Genomic DNA, 27,215 nt, shown 5'->3' with positions numbered 1-27,215 from the left:
TAATACACTCACATGAGTAATTGACACAACCAGTCCCAAATGCATGGCAAATCTCTCTCCAAGTTGGCTCTGGAGCAACAAAAGCCTGGCTCATTTACATCAGTGATTGCAATGGCTAAATTGTATCTCAACCCCCCTGAGAAGGACCTGAGGTGAGTTTTAAATGCTGCTGTAGAAGGACATCAAGCAAGCTGAAAGAAAACGGGAAAAGGCAACAACAAAGACGGCTCTGTCATTTATGGGTCAAGTGACTTCAGATTTACAGGGGGGGGGAAAGTTTTTCCATATGACGTCAGTAATTAGAGTAGGCATTACTTTTTCCAGAGCCATCAAAACCCGGCAGAGGAAGGCTTGAAAATACATTTTGAAGTGTCCTAAAAGGAGTTTCTTTAAGGTTTAACTGCACTGTATATGTGAAAATGTGAAGGGAGAAAAAAAAAAAAAGAAGAGAAAACTGAAAATACTGTCAGGAATTTTTTGTTATTTCTGTGCACGTCAGGAAAACAGCTATAGGGCAAAAGAGGCAGCACGCTCATGATTCACACTGTTTTTGCAGGTGACAAGGGGCAGCAGGTGGAAAAGAAAAACATTCTGAGTGCTTTGGGGCATTGCTCCTCCTCAGCACAAGGAATCCCACGGCAGGGGCCAGTGTCTGTACTGCAAACACTCCAGATGCAGAGCGGAGCCTGGAGAGGGAGTGCGAGGGCTGCTGGCACCCACAGCGAGTCCCAGCTTTCTCCCTTGCACCTCTGCCTGCCAGTGGCTGCTGTGGGGGGGCTTTCCTATGGCATGGCCCCATGGATGGTCAATCACACCCACTTTTCCAACTGCTGCCCACTGACAGTGGGGAGGGATGGTTTGCATGAGGTTTATGGTCCTAACGTGGGCAAATTGCAAAACTTAAAATTCTGTCCTCAGAAAGGTCCTGCTTGTTCATGGGGTAGAATTTCCTTGCTTGCTGCCTCAGTGTTTTGCCAGAGAGCAGCAAGACATCCTCACTGACATCCTAAGGGAAGGGTCTTGTCCTTCTCAGCACTCCTCAGGAGAGCAGAGAATTGCTACTCCTGTCTTCAGACAGCATGTCTGCGTTGAGCAAATGGGTCAACACACAACATGGCTCAGAGTACAAGTGAGCCAGAGAGATGCCCAGGCTAAAGGAAGCTTTGGGAGAGCTCCTGGTCCAGCCTCCTGCACAAAGCAGGGCTAGCATTGAAATCAGATCAGGTTTTCCACCTCAGCCACTTCTCAAAGTCAGCCTGAAAACCCCCACAGCTTTTCCCTGCCCATACATAAGGGACATTTTGTGCACTCAGTCCTAGGCCAGAGATTCAAGTAATACACCAGCATACCCTTGGCCTCATGGAGCAGGCACCACCTTTGAGCAGCCAGGCCTTATTCAGGTCCCAGTAAACAGGTCTGCATCCCACTGTGTTGAGGAATACATTCAGTGCAGGTAGCTGGGTGGGAAAGATGTGGTGTCAGCTGCAGATTGAGCCCTGGGGGGTGGGACTCCAAGTCATCTTGGAGGCTGTGAACTGGTGCAGAGCCTCTGTGTGAATGTGAATGAGCCGAGTAGCTCCTGGATGGTCAGACAGGAAAGTTTCCTCAACAACTGGAAATTTGGCTTGAGGCAGCTATTGATGGGAAAAGACCCTAATTCAGCCATTGCTGCCCAGTCTTTGGCTGTGTGGGCACAAAAGCAGGAGACTGAGAGAAAAAGCCAGAACCATCTTCTACTTGATAGTAACTGAGTATGTGGAGGATGAGGAGAGGACATGCTATATTTTGTTTAGCCTATTCCTATTTAGTAGACATACAGGCTGTAGTGGTGTGAAGATTATTCCATAAGGATTATCAGTGAAACTTGGTGCTTCAATTCAGCATTTGCATGGAGGTCTGCACTGAAGTCCCAGGACAAAGAAGGGTGGCTCCTGATGAAGCCCCTCTGCCTTCTGCCAAGAGACTGGGGTGCAGGGCACAGATCCCAAGGACCTCTCTGTGACACATGACAGTGTGGAACGTTCATGTTGCTGGAGCAGGTGTCACCTCTTGGTGATGAAGATCTGGCTGTTCTCCTCCTGGAACTGTTCATCTCAACACTACAGCAGCAGAGATCCATAGGTGCTGTGGATTTGCTATCATGCCACTGCTACCCCAGGTAATGGTAGTGTTATTTTCCACTCTCAGGGATTTGCAGACAATGGATTTGATCAGGGAAACCCCAGAGACAGCCCCAGTGCTCTCTTTGCCTTCCTTTTCCTTAAGGTTGCTTGAGATCCAACCAAAAGCATATTAGTATCATACAATATTGGGTTGGAAGGGACCTTTAAGATCATTTAGTTCCATCTCCCAAAGGGTATCCATGGTGTTATTTTGGAAAGCAGGTTATGAGAGAGTAGCCAGATCCCACCAAAAGGCAAGACAGAAGGCAGCTTAAGCACACCTCTGCATGAGACAGATTTATGCACTGCCCTGAGTTACACCTCCTAATTACAGTCCTCAGGGGATCATATTGTGGTGGTAGGATCACAAAGCAGTGCAGTGTGTCATCATTTCTGTAAATAAACAGGGACCCTGAGGCATATCTAGCTGTTGTCACTCGCCTGGTGTCACCCAGCAGAGTCAGGAGAAGCAGAATTTTGGCTCCCAGCCAGGATTTTGTCCCCCTCCCTGTAGCAACATAAGTGATTTAAGGGAAAAAAGCTTGCTAAGTTCAGACTGCACATCTGACCCTACTTGGCAGATTCTCTTCTGGCTGACATGGTCAATTCCTTATCTGTGTGTCTTTCAAATAGAGCCAAGAAGAAAATTAAAAAGGCATAAAAACACCAAACTGATTGACACACACATAAATAAATAGCTGTTAGTGTTTCAGGCTGCTGTATAATCTCACTCCTCACACTGCCTTTTCCCATGGAAATAATGTTATCCGTAAAATACATTCACAAATTTAGATAGCCTGAAAAAAAAGACCACGGAGCAAGGAGACTCTGGCTACTCAGATGACAGTTTTGCAGTAATACTTTTGTGAAGTTATTGAAAAGACATATTATTTGGAGGGGACCAAAAAAAAGTATCCTCTTTCCTTCACTCTCTCTCCCTTCCACCCATATGACCTACATTCCTGAAAAATTCAGTGAAGTCAGAGCAAACTCCTGAATTGCTGTGGCATTGCTGAAAGCATAATCCAGGACACAGAAGCACAACCTTTGTGCTGTGAAAGATAACAGTGCATGTATAAAATGATACAAACCCCTGACCATACAAAGATGTGTTATGGGAAACTCTCCAACAAAGACCATTTGTCTAATTTTTCCTATTTCCCAGGATGAAAGTGCTCCTCTTTAGAAAAACTTTGAGCCTCTGCTAAGATAGGTCTGTATGTGAAGAGAAAGAGAGTTTTATCTGAAATAAAGGCAGAGAGGCAGGCTTGCAGAGGATCTCTATGCACGAAAAGCATTTACACTGCATGTTTGAACACCTTCCTTCCACTGAAGCATCCCTGCAGCTGTCCTGGTTAACCTGCCCTATGGAGTCAGGGGTTGCTGGCACCTATGTCCTCCTCTGCACAGTCGTGGAATTTCTCCTTCAGTATCAAGATGCAGACTCACCTGATTGCTGCTTGAACAAATCCCGCAGAGTTAGTGAAGCAATGACAATGTTCAACTGCACAAACTGGTTCAGCTGAGTATTTAAGACCCTACCAAGCTGCAATTCATGTGCTGCCAGGCCTGCTGATCATCACCACGATGGGACACAAGGTGGAGCCATGGAAAACAAAGCCTCTCTATACACAGACACGCATTTACTTTGCACAGACTGACTGCAGCCACTGCAAAAAGCAGCCCCTAAGTTGCTGTGAGGTCTCCAATAACGTGAGGCTTCCCCTCCCATACAATGTGTTAAGTCACACAGCCCATTATGGATTAAATGAAGATAATTTTGTCCCCATCTTTTGAGGGGGGCTTCAAAGTCTCACCTGATTACTGTGGGTGTGATTTCAGCACAGAAGAACACGCTGAGGCTTCCAACAGCATGCGAAGAAAACATACCCACGATGGAAAACGCAACAGAGAATTTGTCTTTGACACTGTCACTCATACCTGGCAAGACAAGTGTGTTCATAAAAGGTAAGAATGAGGTCAAACTTCTAAGGAAGAAAACAATCAATGAAGTTTATACTACTCTTTTCCCTCAACAGGAATTTGAGTAATTTTGTAATATTAATTTAAAACTGGTATTTATAAAATCCATTACCCAAGCACCTGAGATACAAACACACATGAAAAAAACCCCATAATGTGATGCCAAAAAATGGCAGTGATCTCTGATTTTTTTAGGTAAAACCCATGAAAAACCAAAACCTTTGGCCAGTCTTTTAGGCACCAGCCTCTTCCCTCTCATGTTTGACAGACAAGTGGAGGCAGGTAGTGTTCCTCAAACTGCCAAACATCTTGTACAGTGGGGCTTGGGCACTGGAGAGGCTTCCAGGACAAAAGAGGAAAGAACTAGAAGTGCTCCCATCTCTGTGCTAAGCCTCTACATGTGATCAGACTGCAACCTCTGTTGTAACTCCCAGCTTGACAACTCTGGGCGAGAGCAGCCGATGCCAAGGACAGGGAGGCACTCAGGACTGTTTGCTCAATCATTTCTTGGCTGGATGGCAACAAGGTTTCCAGGAGCAAACAGTGTCTATCAAGCACTTGCAGAAACTCCAGTAAATCTAAACAAAGCTCAAGGAAACTGTCTCTGGCCATGATGACAGTACATCTCTCACTGAATCCCTGCTTGCCACCTTCTGTGGGCAGGGGTGGGATTTCTGACCAGGGTCGTACAAGCTCACGTGGCCTGTCCTGGCCAGTGAGGAGGCCACATCGCTCACAGACATTATTGCACTATACAGGGGGAACACATCACATCGCTCACAGACATTATTGCACTATACAGGGGGAACACATCATGCCTGACAGGAGCACTGGGGAAAGGACTGGAACTTTGCAGCCAATGCTCCCTCACCTTTCTACACACATGTCCCAAGGTCTGCCTGAAGAAAGAACTGCTTTGTGCAGTCCCAAGCAGGCATGCTGTCTGGGTTGGATCCAGTGAAAATTAACACCTGCTTTTGTTCTTGCTGAATATATCAGCTGTCAGGAGAGCAAAAGGTATTTGGGAGCTCTCTGGTTACATCTTCTGAAACTACTAGCAGGCTACAGCCTGCTCAGGGCTAAGCTCTTTCTGCAATGCACCCCAAGTCTGGGGGAGAGAGCAAACTCTGCCAGTTGATGAGGATGTGGGCACAGCACCTTGCAAACCATGGGTCTCTGGCCACTCTTACATAGCAGGTGAGGCTACACCATTGACCCCCTCAGAGAGTCATGGCTGCTCAGCAGAACAGACCTTGGAAAAGCTGGGCAAGGACAGGTCCATCAAATCTGCTACACAAAGGTAAATTTTGTTCCCCTGTAGTTTGTTACTGCGCTGCTCCTACAGTACTTCATCTTGGGAAAGTATTTTTAAAGGTGTTTAACTCCCCTTATCTAAAGAGTCCTTAAGGTGTTTTAGTTCCCTATTCTTTTCTGGAAAAAAAATTTCTGAGATTCTTGAACTGGGAATGTTGCTTCTCAGGAGACTTTCTGAGAAAGCCTTACCCTGCATATCAAACCTTGGGGGACCTCTGCACCCTCTCTTGACATGCAGAGGCGAGCCTGTGTGGAGGGGATGCTACACACAGAGGCTGTGCATAGATGAGCAGGCCTGCCTGTGAGTGGGGTCTCAAGGCACTGCACAGAAGTGGATTTCCCCCTGCACCCCTTTGTGGCAGCAGCTTTGCTCTGGGTGCTTTGGCCCAGGCCTTTTGGATCTACCTGTTCCTGGGGGAGTGCTTCCCACGTGATGCAGATTTGTCTGTAAACCATACCTGAGTCTGGAAGTTGACTGTATTTTCCAATCACTGGATCCAAGACCATGGAAGTCAGAAAAGGATGAAAAAGAGAAAAAAACCCAAGAAATATGTTTTTTATATGTTTATTCATCTGAAAAAAAAAAAAGGGTAAATCCCACATGCCACCCTAGCCCCACCCTCTGACTCCAAATCTGTTAATCCATGCCAAAACCATCACATCTTTCCCTGGCCACCAGATAGGACAATCTGTTTCCAGGCACATCTCAGCTGGAGGACAGCATGCTAATGAGACAGTGATAACAAACCAGCAGTAAAGCATATTTAAAAGCCCCAGAATTACCACTGGGATTAACACAAAGGCCTCTTTGTTGTTAATGAAGGGGAAGAAGAGAAAATGCCCTCCTGCTGCAGCCCTGAGGGAATGGCCAACAGAAGCTTGGGTTAGAGAGCAAAATCTGAGCATCAGTGCTGTCAGACTGGTGGGAGACCTATTCCTCTCCAAAAACGTGAGCTTATGGTCCATGTGTCACAGTAGCTACCAATCCTAACCACAGAGGAGCAATGGCAGCACTGGGCAGCAAGGGGAAGGGCATCAGCACAAGCTGGGCACAGCCCTGCTGGTCATCTCCCACCCCGATTCTGTGACTTTCCAGGTGACACTCCAGAGTTCAGAGAAGGGGTCAAACAAGGAGAGCTTCCAGGTCCACTGCAGGTTTGTGGCTGGTGAAGAATACCCCTCTCTCTCTCTCTCACCATTCTCAAATTCTGATTTCATTTTCTGAATACACACAAATTATGCTAAATTAAAACATGAAAGATGCTGTGACAGGTTTCATAATAAACAGGCTCACTGCTTCTCCCCAGACGACGTCTAGTTCTTCTGAGGAAGAGGTGGCCATGGTCAAGAGTGGGGAGAGCTGCTCTGAAGTTCGAGGCTGCCTTTGCCTACTCTTCTCACAAAGAAAAGAGTGGAGTCAGAAAGGCTGACAAGGGCACTGCATTGAGAGTGCCAATGTAGCATAAGTCACCTAAAGCCATGCCTGATCTTAGTTCTAGCAACTTGTCCCATGAAACCACCTAAACCTGTTATGGAAAAGGTTGTAATGAGTCCTACAGGGTGCTGCCTCCCACCTCCCTCATACATTTTTTTTGAAAAAATGCAACCAGATTAGTCTGGAGCAGACTAAGGGCTCTTACACACTCTCTCAACTAAGCAAGAGCGTGTTTATTGCCTTGACATCCTCAACAAACATCTCCCATCCTTAAAAACAAAAATTAAAATGGGCAAATTCAGTGTAGAGACACCCTGATGGACACCCTCAGAAGAGCATGGAGTTTTGGGAGGTTGCACACATGCACAGTGCGAATTTGCATGTGAATGGTCTCAGTCCATCAACAGACATGGTAAGGTGCAGCCATGGGGCTTCTTCCACTCTCAGCTGGGATTGCTGGACATGGTAAATATGTGCTCAAAGGGAATGTAAATATCTGTGCCAAGCTGGGAGCAAACACACATGATGCTGGAGTTTCCTCCAGGCCATGAAAGAGGATTCCTGTTTCCCTCCTACACTCCCACAAATAGTTTGTTTGCTAAAGGCGAACTTAGTAAATGCCTCTGGGAAACAGAGTCTGTAAATATGAACAATTCCTGTTGGCTTGGAGCTGCCCTCAGTATGCAAGAATGTGAAAGCTTTCCATCCTCAATGCAAAAGGTCTTTCTTATTCAGGCCCTCAATTATTTCTAAACTTAGAAATTAAAACCAGCAATAACCAGTGTTCTGGTGTTCGTCTCACATCCAGTTTGTCCAAAGTATGTCTCAACCCTCTCCCCCCTTCCTTGGGGTGGGGTTTTATGGGACAGGGTCTAATGATTAGACACTGTGAGAGTGGCAAAGCACATCCCACATTCCCTCTGCTTCAACACCTCTCTGATTCATTAAGTTCAACCTCCTCTACCAATAAAAAATGAAAAGAATGAAATAAAATTGAAAAAGGAAAGGGAATATTTCTATCGCAGTTTTAATAGCTGAAGCAGCTCAAAAGGGCCAGATGAAAGTTACTGCCTGCAAAGGAAGAGGTGGGACACTCACTTTTTGAAGGAACAACCATTTGAAATGCTGTGTCACTTCCCAAAATCATGTGTATACGTTCACATGGACTATACATACACAGCGTGTTAAAAGAAGGGTCTTTCATCTGCATGATTTCTGTGCTACCTTTTTATTACTTGTTCATAGCAAGATGCTAAGAGCAGGCAGAGGACATACACCTACTGCTCTAACTGCATGGTTTAGAGGACACTTGAGAAGTAGACTCGAGTGGGAAAGTTTTCCCTTCCCAATCTCGATACAGCTCTTTCCCTGGGGGATGTTGCACAAAAACAAAATTGAAAACGTTTCTGGTTTCCTTGCTTGTTTTTTTGGTGACTACCCCGGGTACAGCACCAAAGTTCAATAAGCTTCGCCATGGGAATCATCCAGAATACAATGCCTTTTGTTAATGAGCCTGAGAAACAAGTGTTTGGGGAAACCTTCAAACAAATTCAGATTCTAAAACTATGCAGGTGTATCACATGACAAATCTGGGAAAGGCAAAGGAAATGCTAGTATTTCCTGGTCCCTTATTTGCATGTGAAGCTTGCAGGGTCCTGAAAAGCTCTCATCTCCAACTTACAGTTGAGAAGGCCCAGCTGCAGAAGTGATGCCAGAGCTGTAAGTATCATGAAGAGCAGGAGTCCTCCTCTCCTCCCCAGAAACCCGACCACAGGGCACATGGCCAGGCAGGATGCCAGCGCAATCCCAGCCATGGTGTAGTAGTCCGCATAGAAGTTGTGGGTAATCGCCATCTTCGCTTCATGCCCCATCATACTTTTTGCAAAACAGTGGTGTATGCCATAACCAGTCAGCCTGGGGGAGACAGGAGAGGACAAGAGAGACCATTGCTGAGAGGGCAGAACACACACTGCAATGTTTTTCAGTGTGGGGAGGCATTAATGCAGGAATACAACACCTTAAGAAACTTATCTCTAGGTGCCACTGTGAAAATAAGCATTGATAAAAAGAAGCAAAAGAAAAAAAGGTTCAGTTCAACCAAATATTTGTTGATTTTATTCATATAGCTGCTGCTCGTGGTATGATCAAGGCACGGGGAACTTTAGAAGAACTCCTAGTGCGTGGTAGGTTTTCCCATTGTATTTGAGAAATCCCATTCCCAGAGCAGCACATATCTCTGTTCCCAGTGCACCTGCTGACAGCTACAGAGCCAGCACTGCTGTGACAAAGTAGCCTCTGTGCTTGGACAGCAAAACACCAGGAACACCACCTGCCTGTGGCATTTGGTCATACTAAATACAAGCATTACACCTCACTTCCCAAGCTAGCCTGTTAAAACTGAAAGCCCCTGAGAAAGGAGTATTTGAAGTTGTATGTGCTGCAATGATTATTGCAATTATGAAACAATAAGCTCTAATTCAGTCTACACATTTACACCACCCTTCATAGCAATGTGTCTCCTCCTCTTTAAAAGGTTTCTTTGAGATGCCACTGATCAACATCTTACCATCACATTTCACACATCTTTCTTTTGTCTCACCCTGTGCCTCCAAAAAACAGAAGAGGGAAAAAAAAATAAAGGGAAGAAAGAGCAGGGGGCTGGATGTACAAAAGTCAGATGAGAAGCCCCAGCATCACCCCTGATATGGTATAAAACAGCAGCAGGGGTGCTACAGGAGAGGTCAATGCTCTCAACTGCACCCATCACAGCTCAAGTACCTCTGTCAGGAAGAACCTCCTGTCCCTGGCACCTATACAAGACAAATCTCATGCCACAAATTAACAGTGCCTGAGAGGCACAGATCCAGGTCTCAAAAAAAAAAAAAAAAAAAAAAAAAAAAAAAAAAAAAAGCAGGTACATTACACTGATACATTTCTATACTTCTGAAGGTCAGGAATTTGAAGATCTGTCAGTGTAAACTGGATACCAAAATAAGCATAGAAACAGTGGCAGGGATATGCAGTCCCTGACTGCATGACAGCCCACAGGGATATGCAGTCCCTGACTGCATGAAAGTCCTGAGGAGCTTTTCTTGCAAACTTATGAATCAATGCTCCAGTTCAAAACACCACCCTCAATACCAAACATCTTGCCCCTGATAAAATCCTAATACAAGCGCTTGTTGTTACACAAAAATGACATTTGCTTTGATTAACTAGATTATAACTGACTCCTCCCATAAGAAAACTATTAATCAGCAAAACAGTAGTAATAAAAGGGCAGAGTTAACCAGCTTTTCTTCTGTATTTCTCTTCTATGCCTGCAAACACAGTTGCAGAAGTTGCTATTGAGGCCATGACCTATAAAGTAAATTATTGTATCATTTGGACTTTGCTTTCCAGCCTGTTCCCTAAGAATTACTCTATTCTCTTCACTTGGTGAGCAGCTTAGAATAGTTACTTTTAAAACGAAATCCTTGTCTTCCTTAATTTCTTTTTGTTCCCTGCAAAAAGTTCCTTCTCCATGTACTAAAAATTCAGCACAGCCCTGTCTAACAGGAATAACAGAAGTAAAATTAAATATTTTTTCCACCCCTTAAAAACAAACTAGAAATCTATTTCCTCAGACATACGTCTGCTTCATGCTCTGCTTGGATGGCAAACAGCCTTCATGTGCTAATGCCAGAAGTTATTTTTTTGACTGCCTAGTTTGATTTAGGGAATTTCCAAATAGACAGATTAATGTGGGTGAGGGAAAAGGGGAGAATTCCCCATGTAAACAGTTTTCACAAATACATTTAACACTGTCTCTTAAATGTATTTGGTGAGCTTAAGGAAAAAGCACTCTTTCAGAACAGAGGTAGTCCCTCACTTGTGGGTGGAAGAGAGACACAAAACTCATAAAACCAGAGTTGATTCTGCAGCCAATAACACTGGAGACTGACCCCTGAAGTCTGTGTGCTTCTGGGTGACTACTTGCCCAGCATGGGGGCTGTCCCCTCTGGATGATGACTGATCCACAAGCCTACTAACAGGAGTGAGAGCTGCAGAGTAGTGCCCCGAAGTGAGGAAGAAAAAGCCACAAGAGGCCGACATACTTTGAAACTTAGCAGAGAAAGGGGATTCCCAGCCTTCTCCAGTCCCACCTCCCATTTGAAAAGAAAACCGTGAAAAATTCAAATGGGCATTTTACAAGACGGAAAAATTAGAAAATGCACTGCTGGTGCCCTTCCAGAATTTTCAAGCCAATGTATTTCCTCTTTACAAGGTGTTCAGTTCTGGACAGAAGGTCTCAGAGCCTGTAACCTGCAAAACCCTCAGGCTGATGCTTGTTTTTTCCCATATTAGCATGTCCAAACTGAAGCCTTAAGACGCAAGCATCACATTGTTTTGTTGGAGACTGCACATTCTCCCTGTGACCCCCTGCACATAATTTGGAAATGCTGAGGCACTTTGTAATCTGCCTTTGAAGACCCACCAAGGACAGCTGTTATACAAGGGAGCAACTTGTATTTACTGACAAGCAACCTTTTCCTCTGCACCACAGCCCTATCAGATATAAACAACTTGAACCTGTACTCCTGGGGCATGAATGGTTTCAAAACTCCCACCTGGGATGCCAAGCAGATGTCTGCATGCATGAGCACCTATCAGCACATGGCCACACGAGACCACTAGTGACAGCAACAAAATTGCAGCACGGCACCTGAGAAGATGCAGTTCTGCTGCCTGAGACAGCCAGTGAGCTCCTCCATGTTTGCCGTAAAAAATATAGTTCCCTGCAACTATTGGTGTTTTTCCAGGATCATTTATCAGAGATGTTAGTGAAGGGTCCCACAGTAGGAAATAGTGGAGCTCCCTCATCACTTCCCATTGCTGTTCTAGTTCACTGACCACACAACTATTTAAACAAAGAGATCGGACTTACGAGTTGACACACAACACTACGATGTTTTTCCACAGGTTCCTTGTTCCCACCACTTTAACAATGCAGACTTTCTTTGGTCTCCTGGTGATTTCCTTTTCCAGCTCTGAAACAAACCAGATCAGAATTATCATTTCACTGAGGATAATGAGAAGGTTTACTTGTGAACTAAGATATTCTGAGGGATGTTCTGGAAAGCAGAACACTATTGATTACATTTACAGGAGCTATTAAAACTCTGAACTGCCTGCCTAAAGTCCAGCACAGGTTCCTCCCTTTCTTCCAGGCTTCCCTTCATCTTCTTGGGGCAAAAGAACTAAGAACTCCTTCATACTCCAAACCTTCTCCCAGTTAAAAATGTGTATGTAAAGTGGGAGCAGTATGGAGCTTGACCCCAACAAGCATGATAGCAAATTTCTTGAGGAACTTCAGGATTCTGTTAATTTTTAAAGCCCTCCACAGAGAGGACTGCACTCGTGCAGCTACAGGCTCTGCTGCCTTTGTGCAATGCATACCTAAAAAGCCATGGAAAGGACTGGAGCTCAAACTCATTTTTCATGGATCATCTTCTGAAGTTTGTTCAAATGCAAGTTTCAGAATGAAGTGGCTAGGACATTATGTCAGCTCATCCATCTTCCACTCCACTCCCTTTTCAAATGTTTAAAATTTTTCTGATGGATGTCCTAAACTTTAAGAAATTTCCTTAACGAAAAATCATTGAGCATCAGCAGCTGTGGTGTCTGCACTTCAGAACTAAAGCCCCACCATGTCTTTCTTCTGCTGGGCAGCTTCAAGTGAACTTTTCATTGCAATGCTGAAATAACACACAAGCCTTACAAATGGTGCCTCTGATGCCCTTGTTGGCATGGGACAATAATGAAGGGCACTGCTTATTTCTCAATTATCATTAAGTTGGAGCTTGAACACCTAGCTAAGCATGCCAAAGCAGCCACTGTTTCCAAGCTACCGGATCAGTGAGCAAGTCCAATAAAAGCAGGAGAAGCTGCCACTATAAAGAAGCATCACAAAAATAATGCCCACCAAGAGCACAGACTAGGTCTGTTTTTTGAGGTAAAGGCTTTCACTGCTGCTTTCTAGCCTGACGGTGTTTAAAGGCAGCAGCGTGGCCCTGTTGTGAAGGGCGCACGAGTTCACTTTGTGCATACTCAATGAGCTCCGGTGTCCTCAGTCGCCCACACTGGCCTGCCCTGACCTCTGCCTTACTCTGCTGAATAGCAACTTCCTAAAGAGATGCAAGACAGGAGAAAATAAAAGCAAGCTGGGATGGAGGAGGGGGTTAAAAAAAAAAAAAAAAGTCACCTAAATTTACAAATGAAACAAAAAAAACCACAATTGCCAGCTATTATTTGGAAAGTGGACCACAAAAATAATAAATCAAGCAAACACTATTTACATGCAAATACTTTATCTATTAACTGCTCACACGTCACTCCTGGTCTTCTCTCTAGAGTAACTACTGGGAAGGCTTTCGACAAAAGCAGCAAAGGGTATTTTACATTACTGATTGTATTTAGGCAGAATATTGCTATACTACTTTCCTAACAACCTGATAATGGCCATTTTTCCCCAGATTCTATGCAGCATGAAGCACACAAAAGCAGAAAAACTAAGGTGGAGCAAAAGAAAAAAATTGTTAAATTAATATTTGTTAAAATATACATTTAAAAATTGCTTATATTAAAATATAAGCAATAAAATTTTAATTTAACCAGTAATTAATTAAATTATTAATTAATTAAATTAATAATTTAATCTAATAATTGCTTATATTAAAATATAAGCAATAAAAAATTGGAGCCTAATCTTAAAGAACAAAATCAAAATAATTTTTGTAGCAAGATTCTAGGAAGGAATAAGTGAGAACAAAATAATTCAGAACAATGGAAGCAGTTAGACAAAACATAATTGTAAAGGCCATGATTGAGCCCAGGCCAAACCTTCTACAGCAAAAAAAGTCAAAGCAAGCACTAGAAGAAGCACAAGGATTTTGAAAGGCTGTTGGTGGGTGTTTACTATTTCAGCTGAAGGGCAACAATGAAAATCACTACCCAAACAACACATATTGCACAGATTTCATGTGGACAAAAGGGTTCACTCTCAAACTAAGAATGACCAGATCTGGCCTATAAAGTAAAACATCTCATCATCTGTCAGCAGAAGATACATATGCCATATTCTTCAGATTTTCTTAATCTGATATGGTTTTTTGTTTGTTTGTTCCTCAGAGAAATTTTTACTTTTTTCTTTCAAGACAGAGAGTAGACTTGTAAATACTTGCTGTATTGAGCCACAACTTAATAAAATCAAGAGAAGCAATGATCAACTCGGTTACACTTTTCTTTGCAACCGAACATTATTTTGCCCTCCACTCCTCCTTTGTTCATATATCTGGGCTTTCTACAATCCATATGTTCTTTGTTTATTGTCATGCATCCTTCTCACCTGCACTCAGATCCCCCCTTTTAACCTTTCTTATAAATCAGTGCTTCTGAACTAGTTCCCTCCAGTGTTTTTCACTGAACTGCTGTTCTGCCCTCAAGTAAAGGCTCACTTGGTTATGTATACTGTCAAACAGCTCCTGTGTCAGCTGCAGTGAGGATCACACATGACAGGGGAGCTCACCCCTTCTCTACCCTACTTGCAGCAGTCTTTCTGCAGTGGACCCTTGCTTCTGCTCTCATGGGGGTTATACTCCATGGATACAGCGCAGCATTATACAAAAATGTCTCAATTCCAGATGTAACAGCATCACAAGCATTACAAAAAGGGGGGAAAAAAGGAGGGAAAAAAAAAAGGGGAAAGAAGAATCTGGTCTCAAACCTTACACCAAAGAATGTAAACAGAACCTGGCTTTTTATTGAGAGCCTTGTGACTCCACCAGCTATTTACATCTTCAACCCTCTACGACGTTAAAACTCCAAGTCTAAGTTATCTGTTTTAGATGAATGACTTGTCTCCAAGTCTCTAACAGAATCCCTCTTTCTGATGGCTTTCTCTCTCCTTTGCTTCTAAGAATACTAGTGAGATATTCACCAAAAATCCCCACTGCACTGCAAAATTAATGAGCTGCAATAACCAAAATATAATTCTAATAAGAAAAAATAAGCTATGTGACTTGCAAAAAAGTCACCAGCTACAGAACTGCCTCTCACTTAGGTGACCTGCTGTCTTTGGAGGGAGCCTGTCTGCATGAAAGGACCTGCTCTGACTTTGATGAGCATCAGGAGAGTGACAGCTCTCAAGCTGACTGACTTCATAAGTCAAAGTTAAGATATTAAAAGTCAAGCCAAAGTCTATTAAAACCTCATAGAAGCAAACTATTTCGCTCTCAGGACTAATACCAGAAAAACTCCCGTACCCCAAACTTACTCTTTGATTTTACACAGAAGTCACCAGTACAGAAGGAATTTGCATTAAATGTTTCAGTTTTGATCTACCAAAAGGGAGAGTGTGGAATATAAAAATATTTCTACCCATTTATTCAGAGGTTCCTAGTAAGTTTTCCCATACTCCAGAGCCTACACACACTCTAGGCTTCCTATTCAGGGACTCAGTAGGAAAACTGTCAACAAGCTAACTCTTTATATCTCAGTGGAAATTAGAACTATTCACTGGCAGACTTTAAAAGTCTCATGGGAAGGGGAACCCTACCAGCTCCCAGCTCGCAAAGCTGCTGAATTCTCAAAGGACCCTCTGCATTTCAGGAGCATGCTTTTCAAAATCAGAAAGTATCTTTAGAGGCTTTAGATGAAGCCACCCTTCTCTGCATCACTTGGCATAGACAAAACAGACAAAAGCCCAAATCAAGCTGCTGAAAAATTATGTCCAAAATGACAAGTGTCCTGTGGTGATGGACTTCTGCTGGATTTTTCAGGCTGCTAAACGATACTGTCAGTAGCTCTTTGAACATGAAAAGATCTATGGAAGCCTAGCACAGAGACTCAATCAATCCCTGGAGCATGACAGCTCTGCAGCAGGAGGTGGACCAGTCTGAAACACAGAGGTGAAGCAATCTATTCTCAGGCAGGCAGAGTTACTGGTGCACAGGTTTATTTATACCTTCCAGGACTTTTGTCCAGCTCTCAAGCCATATACAGAAATTATGAGGTAGATAAAATACTGACTGATGGGCAGAGAGCAATAAGGGATAGAAAAAGAGAAATCATAAGTGGATGACAGGACATTAGTAGTGGGATGACTCATTTTAAAAAAATTCTTGTTTAATTATCTGAGTAGTGAGCTTAGTAAAAACCTCAGAAATGTACCAATAAGATCTGCTGGTGACAAAGTGAGGCACTACCTTACTATCAAAGGTAAGTACAATGCAAATGGGGTGTCAGAGGGAACTGGGTGAGCTTGAGATCCAGTGTGTGGCAAAAGCAAGTGAAAATGTGAAATACAATGCAAATGCAAAATTCTCAGTGATGAAGGGGAAATGTTTCTGGTGGAAGATAAGCAAGACCTGTGTTGGACTTGGTTATTTACTGCTTGAACACAAGTGACTACATAGCACCAGTTTAATGCAGCCATGAGGTATTTGCAATTCAGACAATGAAATACTGGAATTCTTTTACAATTCTGATCATCAATATTTGAGAAATTAAAGCTCCGGCAAGCTGGAGTATTGTGTTTATAAAAGGAGAGGAGACAGAGGAGAACTTCATCTCAGTACAGGAATAGGACTGCTCTCTTCTCATATAGCATGAGGAAAAAATGATTTAAGATAGGCACAGACAGGACCAAATGGGAAAGGGAAAAAACAAACCCAGACAGCTATAGTGTATTTGAATTGAATGCTAAAATGTATCTGCAGTACAAGAGGAATATAGAGACTGGAATGGCTTTCTAACAAAAGCACTGGACATAAATACTAACAGCATTTAAAATGAACCTCCTTTCAGGAGAGCAACTCTGTAACTCTAGGGGTATAACAGCTAAGGACTGATTGCAATGATTTAATTCAATGCTTTATTTCTAATTGCATTCAAAAAAGACCGAAAAGTCAGACATAAGGTTGCTGTTGCAATCTTCAATTGCTCATGTGCATTATGGTACAGCATGTAGATCATCACACATTAGTTTTCCCCCAGAACGTTCACTGCAGTCATCTAAGGGGCAGGTATTAAAGACATCTCTGCCTTTCCCATTCAACATGTATCCCTCAGCCTCATTATCCAAACTTCCCAGTGAGTCAAAAAATCATAGATTTCCTTAGAGACATTCCTACAGTGCTGTCAGAATATACGTGTATTTCATAAATGCAAATGAAATAATCCCTACCACCTTCTTTTAAGAGTAAGGGCAAAGATTACTCCTGTTTTGGAGGCAGGGAGATAAAACAGAGAGGACTTGTGTCCAGAATGAGAAAAAACCATGCAGCAATATCCCTTGTAGGTGTTGATATAAATCCTCCCATCTTTCTGCAAATCAAGCCCCAGAATTACATGCTAGAGACAGACACTGAAGAAATTGGGATTAGTGACAGCACTGAAAGGGCCTGATTCCAGGGAAATCTCCATCATCGTACAAGAACATCCCTAACAGACCCAGAGAATGAGTACAGCTCTTCAGGAGGTTTTCAGCTTCATTTCCCCAACACTGTCCTTTTTCTTTCTGCAACCCTCTGCCTCATTCACTACACACCTTCCAAATTCTGCAACAAATGAGGTACAGACAAGAGCTTCATTCCCACATCATCGTCCATCCTATGCACTGATTCGTCCATCCTATGCCCTGTGGAAAAAATAGGTTGTAATCATGTTATTAAAGGCTGTATCATCATGCTTTCATGCCAGGAGGCCAAGCGGGGGTTGCCCAGGCAACCTGACTTGCATTTCCCAGAGCAGAGTTTTCTAACATCATCAGTGTTAAAAAAAAAAACCAACAACAACACAAAGAGCACCTCCAATGTCCTTGTGTGGACCTGTGGCCATCGAGAGATTGCAGATACCCACACATGCATTGCTGCTCTCTGTTGTGGGAGCTCTGAGGGAACCTCAGCAAGCTGAACAAGCGAGTTGGGTAGCAGGGAGGGGGGAAGCAAACATTTTAGGAGTGGATTTTGCAAAAGAAGAGCTCTGGGAATGAATCCTTGGGCTTGACAGCTTGCTCTGGCAGGAGGGGGAAGCAAATGATTGCAGTCCCTTTGGTCTCCATGCTCTAGCATGTTCTTCCTCTACAGAATGTTCTTCCTCCATTGCTTCTCCCCAGTCCCTTGCTGCCCTTGCTTCTCTAAATCCCCTCCAACTATCTTTATTCTTTGTTCCCATAACTTTTTAAAGTCTCTTATTTTCTCTCTTCTCTGGCCACTGGTTCCCTCTTACTGCTCTCCACTTCCACTTGGTTCTCGAGGTCTCCCTCCTACCCTTCACATCCACATCCGAACTCACCAGTCCTCTCCCCTCTGGTGCCCGTGGGCTGGGGAAATGCCAGCAGCACCAGGGCTTGCTGCCAGCCCTCTGCACTTGGATCCTGCCCTGTAAAGCTGGCTCCTCTGGGAGCATAGGTAGCACTGTGCACAAAGAGCCAGTGTGCCAGCAGGGCACAAATCAACAGGCTGGAGTGCAGCCAGCCAGAGTCTGCAGAGGACTCAACTAGTGAGAAAGAATCATTCAAACTGAAATAGAGGCTGACAGCCCCCTCTCCTTCCTTTCTTTTTTTCTTTTTTTTCCTTTAAATTTTCTAGCATATTTGGCTTTTCCCAGTGGCATCAAAAGGCACATTCTCACCCTTTCCCCCCGATCCCTCTAAAACCTGATACTGTCATATATCACTGCTACCTTTGCTAAGGATACAGTCAGGGCATGCATGTGCTCTCCTCTTCCATTACTATAGACCCAGCCAGGAGAAGAGGACCTAACTAACCTGTTTTGCTCTTGTTAATCACTATAATGTACAGTACACCCTGAAAGAGTTGCTCAAACTCCACAAGTTCCTGCTACTGGACAACAGGGGCCCAGCAGGAGAAACGCAGACCCTCCTGAAACTGATTTAACATACAAGAGGAGAACAGAAATCACTGGCTGGGTATTTTTTTTTTTTTTTTCATTTTGAGATAGAAATCTCTGTGGCTGACACACAGCCTTCAAGCAGCACCTTGAACTGTTTTAACTACATTTCCCACATTTACCTAACCACCCCCTGGGAGCTCCATTAAGTTAGCACCATTAAACACCCAAGAAACAGGATCTGGCAAAGGAGCACATCTGGCAGGCTTGTACTTCACTATTGCATGGAATCACCTGTATTATAGAACCAGGAAACTTGCTTTTCTTCTCCAGCTAATACATTCCTCATCTATCACAAGCTTTAAACCAGTAGTGTAGTGATAGGTGTGAATGGTCTAAGGATATGAGTAAAGCTTTATAGGGAAAGAGACTGACTTTCAGACATAAAGCATTTTCACCCTTTCCCCTGCTATTTACCCAGTGGAAAAGGAAAATACATATAATTACATAGATTCAAGCCTCATGCTTAGGGAAAAACTATATATGTAGCAAAACAAAACAGAAAAATAGCTTATGTTTAAAGAAAAGTAATGGCAGCATGTTGTTCAGCAGCAAGAAAAGTGAAAGATAATTAGTTTTTTTCTTCAAAGGGAAACTCCCTGAAAACCACAGCTTTCCTAACTGCAATCCACACACATACACACACAGAGTACTTATCACCACCACACCCCTGCACCTTCTCCATGTTGTGTCCTGCATGCTAAAGTACTGCCATCTATTTGGCTGCTTTACCTTTGCTGTCCACCTTTTGTGATTACATCAATACAATTTCTCGAAGCTTAGAAGGGATTTTTGGGAAGGAAGAACTATAACCTCTGCCCACATGAGCACGGCTAGTTTGTGTTTCCATCCAGAGACGAGCAAAAAGGGAGCTTTGTTTTTTCAAAGCTGGCCAAGCAGTTAATTTCATGTTAAGGAACACCTGAAATGTCTCCCCACACAGGGGAAGCCAAAGAGAACTGCAGAGAGGTGGGTTTCCATGGAAACATCATGTGTGACACTTGGGTAGCTGCTGCTACGGCAGTGTCTCAAGTGGAGCATTTCCAAGCGGAGCATTTCCCAGGATACCCAAACATGGCAGGGCTGGGTGCTGGTGCAGCCAAGGTCAGCTTGCAGCAGAAAATCTGTTCCAGACAACAAACAGACCCTTCAACCCCACACAAGGAAAAAGAATGCATTCTATACAAATAATGAAAACCACCTAAAGTGTAACACACCTTCAAAAGGTGTAAGGATGGTTGGTGCTTTACGATTTCCAATTCCCCTAAACACTCTTTTCTCCTGTTTGTTAAACAATCTTCATACTTCCTTATAACTTATGACACTAAGGTCAAAATGACTGTCCCGCAGCTGCACTGTATTGTATGTTTGCTTCTTGTTCTACAGGGAAACAAGGAAGAGATGGTGAAGTTGCTGGAGAAACTGGTAGTGAAAAACCTGTACTGAATTAATATTATCAAAATATTTAATTTGCTTGTGATTGAAGCTGACTTTTTTGGGTAATGCTTTGAAACATTTGTCAACAAAATTCAGAAAGGTGTTTTAAAAATGACATTTCAAGACACAGTTGAATAAAAATAATTTCCCTGATGCAAAAACAGATTTAAACTTTTATTTCTAAAAGAGGGCAAATTTTAAAGCCAACTGGTGAAATTTTGAGTCAAAACATACTAGGGGTAATTTAACCAGGTCTAATTCACCTATGTTTCTTGAGCATTAAAGAAGAAAACACAACCACATAAACCCAAAAATCTCATTATAAAGGCAAATTATTCCGGCCCAAAATCACAAGGTACACCAAGCACTCTAAAATAAAGCCACTTAAAGCTGCTAAGGAAAAAGGTCCCTTTATGGAATCAACATCAGCCCTGGGACAGGCTACTGAAGATAAGGGCAATGTAAATTTACAACACCCTAGACTGCTATCAACACCCCTTGTCTCACTTTAATTTGTTTCCCATGTAAGCACACTCCCACTCCATCTTGCTGTCTGGGCATTGCCCATCAGCTTCCCACCCTCATTTTCTCCTGGCAGGGGTTGTTACAGCAGCTGCTGGACCTTTCAGCTGCAGCTGGATCACTGTATGGACTTTTAGTTGTTGTCTTTAGAGACATCTCCCAGGAGAGCACTGGCAACCACTCCAACCCAAAGGACTTTCAAAAACAGCAGATAAATTTTGCTTCCTTTTTCCCCCCTCCCACCTCACACATGGGCCGCCTCCCCATGGAGCAAAGAGACCCTACAGATGGTTAGTGGCACTCTCCACTATAGGCAGTGTAGCCAATGGACAAGCAAAAGCTTTCAGAAGGCAGCAGAAATGGTACAATTCTTCAGAAAGGAATATCAGCCTGCTCATTGCTCAGAGTGCAATTCAAAATTAAATTTTCTTGCATCCCAGAAATACTTTGAAATACCTCTTGAACACTTCTTCTTTTTACTATGGGACTCATATTAAGTGCCAAAATAGGTATATATGAAAGAAACTCCTGTAACTCCTGCAATGATCTGTTATGTCGGATACACTAATTTGACTGGTATGTATGAGCAAAATTACAGTGGGATTTTCAGTTGGAAGGGACTGCAAGTGAGCAGTTTGTAATTTAAATGCATTGGGAGTAATTCAGTCACAGGAGGCTGTTACAACAATGCAGCGAGGAATAATAAACAGCAACACAATGGCCCCTAACTAGAGCAAAACAGTTTCTAGCCCTTTCAGATGGAAAACAAAGAATAAAACAAATCACAAACAAAAATCCCTCCACACGGATAGGAAAGCTCAACAATGGAATCGAGGGAAAACAAGGGATATCTTCTTCAGGCTCAATGGCACCCTTTCTCCCACACAAGTACCAGTTTTTTACCCATTCCATGCTAGAGCAACTATGGGCATGTTATTACAGCACACAAGAGCAGAGAAAGGGTTCCTTCTCCTCCCTGACCCACTGCAAGATACAAGGCCTGCAGCTTGATCACATTCTTAATTCAAGAATCCTACTGTTTTCCTGTCCTCACTCAGACCATCAATACCCCCATGCACCCAGAATGAGAGAGGTGGTCCTTCCTTCAGTAGTTTGTAGTTAATCTTATTTAATTCTTTTGATACTGCTCCTCTTTTACTCTTCCTACAGAAACACAGCTTCCCTCCAAGGCTGCATCAGAAAAGCCTTTAAGTGTGGGGCTGTAGAAAGAATTTAAAGAGAAAAAGTGAGGGAAGAAATAATTAAAAAACCCAACAATCTCATCATCAACAAGGAGGTAGAAATGACCATGTTCTGAATAATTTATGAATTGCAAATGGTGTTCTACTGACAACTGCTATATCTAAATGTATTTGCAGTCAGAGGATCCATAGTATCAAGGGGTGAAATAATGCTCTGTTTTTCCACATGAAAGGAAGTCTCCTCCTTAAACAGGAGTGTACTCCTACCATGAAACTGCTGAGAAAAGTAATCAGTCACAAATAATAGTCATAAAGCCATTTTGACATTTAGCATTCCTCCATGGGCAATATCATTATACATGGCTTAAATAAATCCCTCTAGCACACAGTTGTGTCTTTATTATTCTCCTTAAAGGAAACACAGGTAATTAGTTTTTTCTTTCCCCTAAAATACATTTTATTACATCTGCAAATTCAAGAAGCTGACTGACAAAAGCCAAATTTAGGAATTGGTTGGGAAACCGCAAGGCCAATTGTTGGCTCAGAGACCCATCATTTCTCAAGATCCATAATTTATTCCAAGCAAGACCTGCAAGAATGAGGTGGGGGGCATATCAGCAGGTTAATGACAGCTCTCACACTCCTAATGTTTTTCAAAACTTTACCAGAAAAACGGCATTTACACTGCAAAGCCATGTTGTGTGATGCAGATCTGTAACCCCAGATGCACAACTACATGCAAGCCAGCTAATTAACATCAGTGTGCTGACTGCATCAAAAATCACACCAATGACCTGGATATGTATACCAGAGATCCTGAATTGGGCTTTCCATCTGTCACTGTTGGAGACTGCATTATTCATTAGGTACTGATGTTAATGGTGACAGTTTCTATCCTGGATTAAGCCTGTTCCAGTGCTGACTGATGGAAACTACAGTTACCCCAGAGACCTTTGACAAGGATCAGACAAGTATAGGAGCATCACTTCTACCCACTGGCACAGCTACTGGCTGAGGTTCCCCTGCAGCCCCTGGGGTCACAGCAGGTAGTGCTGGAAAAGTGAGGGAAATGTTTCCACCATTTTCTGACAAGTGGGTAGTCCGATACAGATTGCAAATGGCAGTGCAAAATGGGTGTTTATGGGTAGAATCAAGCCTGTGAGAAGGAAAAGCAGAGCCTGAACCAAATCTGGCAGGTGCACTGGGGAGATAAAGATCCAGAAGCTCTTCGCCTTTGTTGTAATTAGACAAACACACATACACACACACACAGAGTCTCTTCTGCACAGCAATCTGCAAGACAGGATCTTGGCTATTTCGGTGACAATTTTGGTGATGAGGGGAGCCAGCTCTTTCTAAAAGCATCAGTAAACCAAGGAATTGATACTTCAGACTCTCAAGCAAAAACTGCACCCTACCACTGTCACTTGCAGCAGCCCTCCATCCCTAAAGCAGCATCACTCAGATGATGCAGGAGAGGAAAGCAAAACAGCTCTTGGAGCAAAGCTTTAAAGAGAAACTCTAATGTAGTTTAAGTTTCCCGTGGGGCTGGCACTTTAGAAAAGGGGGATTGAGTGCTGCTGCTTCTCCAAACCAACAGAGTAAGTGCTGGGTGATGGGCAGGATCCCAGCAAGCAGCTTCCTCAAAACACAGTTTCCAGAGGCACACAGAGCTGAAGGCGCACTCTTGTAGCCATGGTAAAATTCTTCAAGAGATGTCTCTAAAGACACACGGCACTGCAAGACAAGACTATAATTACTAGGACTGTTCAACAGGCCATGTAGTTTTTAACACAATGCTGGAGTTTGGAATGGATTTTCCAGAGCAGAATGAATGAATGAATGAATGAATGGATGAGATGATTTACAGGCAATAAATAGATAATTTAATTCCAGGCAGTAATGCCATGTGCGGCCCTTCGAGAAGAGCTGGGGGATTTGCAGTTGTCTGTCCAACTCACCGGGCACCACTCCTTTGATGTCGCTTTCTGTGTTCATCCTGTTCTTGTGCGTGAACTGAAGGATCAGCTCCTTGGATGCCTCAAACTGTTGTGTAGCCATCAACCACCGAAGAGACTCTGGGAAAATACTTTAAAGAGGGAAAACAGGTTAGGGCTGCTTCCAATTTTCTGTCAGAGGATGAACTGGTAGAGTTTTAGCTGCTCATTTAACTACTCAGAAGCTATGTAATTCAAAATGCAGAAGAATAACTTATGAAGCAAAAAAGAGGGAAAACAGATTCGGAATGTGCAAATTTATGGTATTTTCTTTTACCCTGATTCACAAATCATAGAGCAAGTATCCTATCACATGGAAATACGACACATTGGAATTTTATAACATATTACAGGTGCTCTGTCCATTAATATAACTTGAAAGAAATGAGAGGAAGAGGCAGTGCTGTCTGCAATAGACATTTGATGCCAAGAAGGGAGTGAATTAGATGAGCAGATCACACATGGTAATTCAGACCAAAGAAAGGAAAGAGCTGACAGAAGTAATTTGGATTCCCTTTTAAAGACAGAGGAAAGACAAGAATTACTTCTTAGGATGATAAGCTTCCCTGACTAAAGATAATTTTTTTTTTTAGTTGCCTTAAAAACATATACATGCATGCAGTTTAAAAAGTCCAATTTCCATCCAATTGTTTCTTTCAAGCACTCATATTAACCAGATTAATGAGCTTAACTGGTCACTCTCCCTTTTTTTTTTTCAAATGAGTTTATTTTAATGCAAAAAAATGTACATAGTTCTTAGAACAAACCCCCAAAACCTCCCATACTTCTACGGACATGAAAATTTTCAGCTCTCACTCTATTTTTTTTCATGTTAAAACCTTGTTTTTACTACTCTTCCAAAAGACCTTACTAAAAACAAATTTAACAACTACTTTTAACTTCAAATACATACTAAACCCTCAAATTTCCTTCACAAAGCACTGATCTTTGCTGCGGATGCTGCCCAGTTCTCGTCCTTCTAAGAAGTCAACTGCACAATTATCGTACTATCTCTTAGGGCTGATACAATTTGGAAGACACCTTAGCAAAGCCTCCAACTGAGACAGAGAAAGTATTTTTGGAAGAAGAAATAAAAAGGAGGGAAATTAGGCAGACTGCAATCTAAATGATATCAGCCAATAAAAATATACAACTATGATGACACCCATTCAGCTTGACAGCTTATTTACCACCCCTTGTGCTGCACAGATAATTTGGCACATCTTCCAGCAGAAAGTCTTGTAAAGAAAAAGCATTTTTTAAAGTACTAAGAATTTTTTGAATGCAAAATCTCTGCATGCTTGGCCCTAGTGAGGGTACAGCCTCAGCCACCAACCTATAAGTTTTAGATTTTCAACAGTCTGCTTACAGGTTTTAAACAACAAGTCATGTGATGACCACCCACACCTAGGGAAAGGAAAGGAGCCACAAGGATGGGCTTCACAGGCTGGGGACAAACATGTTTCTTATCTTCTGGGTCCTGGACATTTCTCAGACTGGAAGTGCTGAAGCCTAGCATCTTTCAGGTGCTCCATCACTCAGTGTGAGCGGCGAGACTTAGGGACACTTAAAAATCTGTGGGCTGCCTTGAGTCCAGGTCATCAGTCCAGTTGCATTCAATAAGAGCTCCCATGGTCACAAATTCTCAAACAGTGTGACACACTAAGTCTGGTTGCACACAATGGACTCTCATGGCCAGAGCAGAAGTCCACTCATGTTCAACAAATCTCATGCCAGATGCAAAAGTGTCACTTACTGAGCAACAGGAATGCAAGTTCTTGGGTTGCTGGTGATAAATATGTTGTCTGAGAAGGCACACACCAATAATACTCAAAGTATTGAGTACTCAAAGAATAATACAGCCATTGACAAATGCATTAAATTGTGAGATGACTAAGTAGCACTAAAAGTATGATCACAAACACAAGCTTACTTTTTGAATTTCCTGAGGAAGCACTCACTATTGCTGAGTGTTCGAGTCTTACACAACAGGTGGTGAGAAAGGAGATAGGTATAGACCGTCAACGGTCCCAGGATACAAAGGTGAAGCCACCTCTGACCTCCTTCCTCAGTTAAGCTGCATTCATAATGTTTTCTTTGAGGGAAGGGAAAAGGTAAAGTTACAGGTGATGTCATTTCATGTTTAGGCTGGAATTTGGGTGACTTCAGTTATTAGCATATGGGGGGTGTGAAAAGCAATACATATTATTGAGTTAATGTCACAAAGTTCAGCTTTTGGTCACCTTTTGGGTCATTCCTTTGGCTTACAGTTCCCATCAGCTGCATTGTTTTAAACAGAGCATGACCACAACCCTTCTGTGCCACTCCATCCTTTGTTTCCTATCTCTCTTAGAGCAGTACACCAAGCTCCCTCAGTGTTCCTGCTCCAAGGTGTGCAGACAGTTTGCTCCTGGTGAACCACAGCCAGTGCATGCACTCCTTCCTGCTGACCTTTGGTTTTCAATATTTTCCTTGCATAGCTGGCTGATAGTCTGCTACCTCCTCCATCAGGAAGGAAAGGGCCATGCTTTCACTGTCAAGGAAAGAACAGGGGGTGGGGTAGGGTTAAACTTTCATCTCCTGTTCCACAGCTGCTGCTGCTTGGGAGAGGAGAGGAGGATGACTGGAAGGCACACTGGGGAAGAAAGCTGTTAAGTTTGAGAAATCCTAAGAGGAGAGAAGAATCCTTTATAAAGACCAGGAAGGTACCACATGTAGCTGGAAGGAGAACTGTGATTCTGTGCAGATGGATGGAAAATGGATGCCCACGAAAAGGCTGCAATGTGCTGTCAATTAGGGGTCTGCCTCAGGTCAACAAGCACAGTTATTGCAACTTTGTGTCTTGGTGCGAGTAAATCCTATCTAAAAGCACCAGAAAAGAACCAGCCACCTCTTCTCATTTCTTCCGTTTTGGTTAGAATGAAGCAGGAGTTCATTTCAAGTTATTGATACCTTTACTGACATTCATGGATTCATCCTGTCTGGAGCTTCCTTTGTTCAAAGGAGAAGAAATAAGGCCTGTATAACTAAAGTTCCCCTTCCCTTATGGCTCTAATACACACACACACACACACACACACTTGAAAGGATTCTAACTTCTATTACATTATCTTTATACACCTGTCACAAACCCCTGTGCCCATGTCTGAATTACATGGGTGCCTTTCTGCCCTTCCAGAATGACCTAAGAGCCCAGTAGGGGTATCTGCTC

The 27,215-nt window shown here is 43.0% G+C and overlaps 1 protein-coding gene and 1 long non-coding RNA gene across 3 annotated transcripts in view; one reads left to right on the top strand and one right to left on the bottom strand.

Moving 5' to 3' along the window:
* SLC22A23 (solute carrier family 22 member 23) overlaps positions 1 to 27,215 on the bottom strand; it is a 109,722-nt gene that overhangs the window by 5,771 nt on the left and 76,736 nt on the right. The window contains 6 exon segments of the mRNA XM_053952189.1: positions 3,980 to 4,103; positions 5,918 to 5,950; positions 8,576 to 8,808; positions 11,822 to 11,924; positions 17,483 to 17,572; positions 23,969 to 24,096. Of these exon segments, the coding sequence (XP_053808164.1) occupies positions 3,980 to 4,103; positions 5,918 to 5,950; positions 8,576 to 8,808; positions 11,822 to 11,924; positions 17,483 to 17,572; positions 23,969 to 24,096 (711 nt within the window).
* On the top strand, positions 2,063 to 11,628 carry LOC128793152 (uncharacterized). Of its 2 annotated transcripts, XR_008432670.1 has the most exons (4): positions 2,063 to 2,158; positions 4,005 to 4,130; positions 5,340 to 5,445; positions 6,556 to 6,765. It is a non-coding gene; the product is annotated as an uncharacterized LOC128793152 (long non-coding RNA). The 2 variants fall into 2 exon arrangements; XR_008432671.1 differs by lacking the exons at positions 5,340 to 5,445; positions 6,556 to 6,765 and adding an exon at positions 11,441 to 11,628.

The sequence above is a fragment of the Vidua chalybeata genome, chromosome 1, assembly GCF_026979565.1.
Source record: "Vidua chalybeata isolate OUT-0048 chromosome 1, bVidCha1 merged haplotype, whole genome shotgun sequence".
In the NCBI taxonomy this organism is placed as follows: domain Eukaryota; kingdom Metazoa; phylum Chordata; class Aves; order Passeriformes; family Viduidae; genus Vidua; species Vidua chalybeata.
This window is presented reverse-complemented; position numbering and strand designations above follow the sequence as displayed.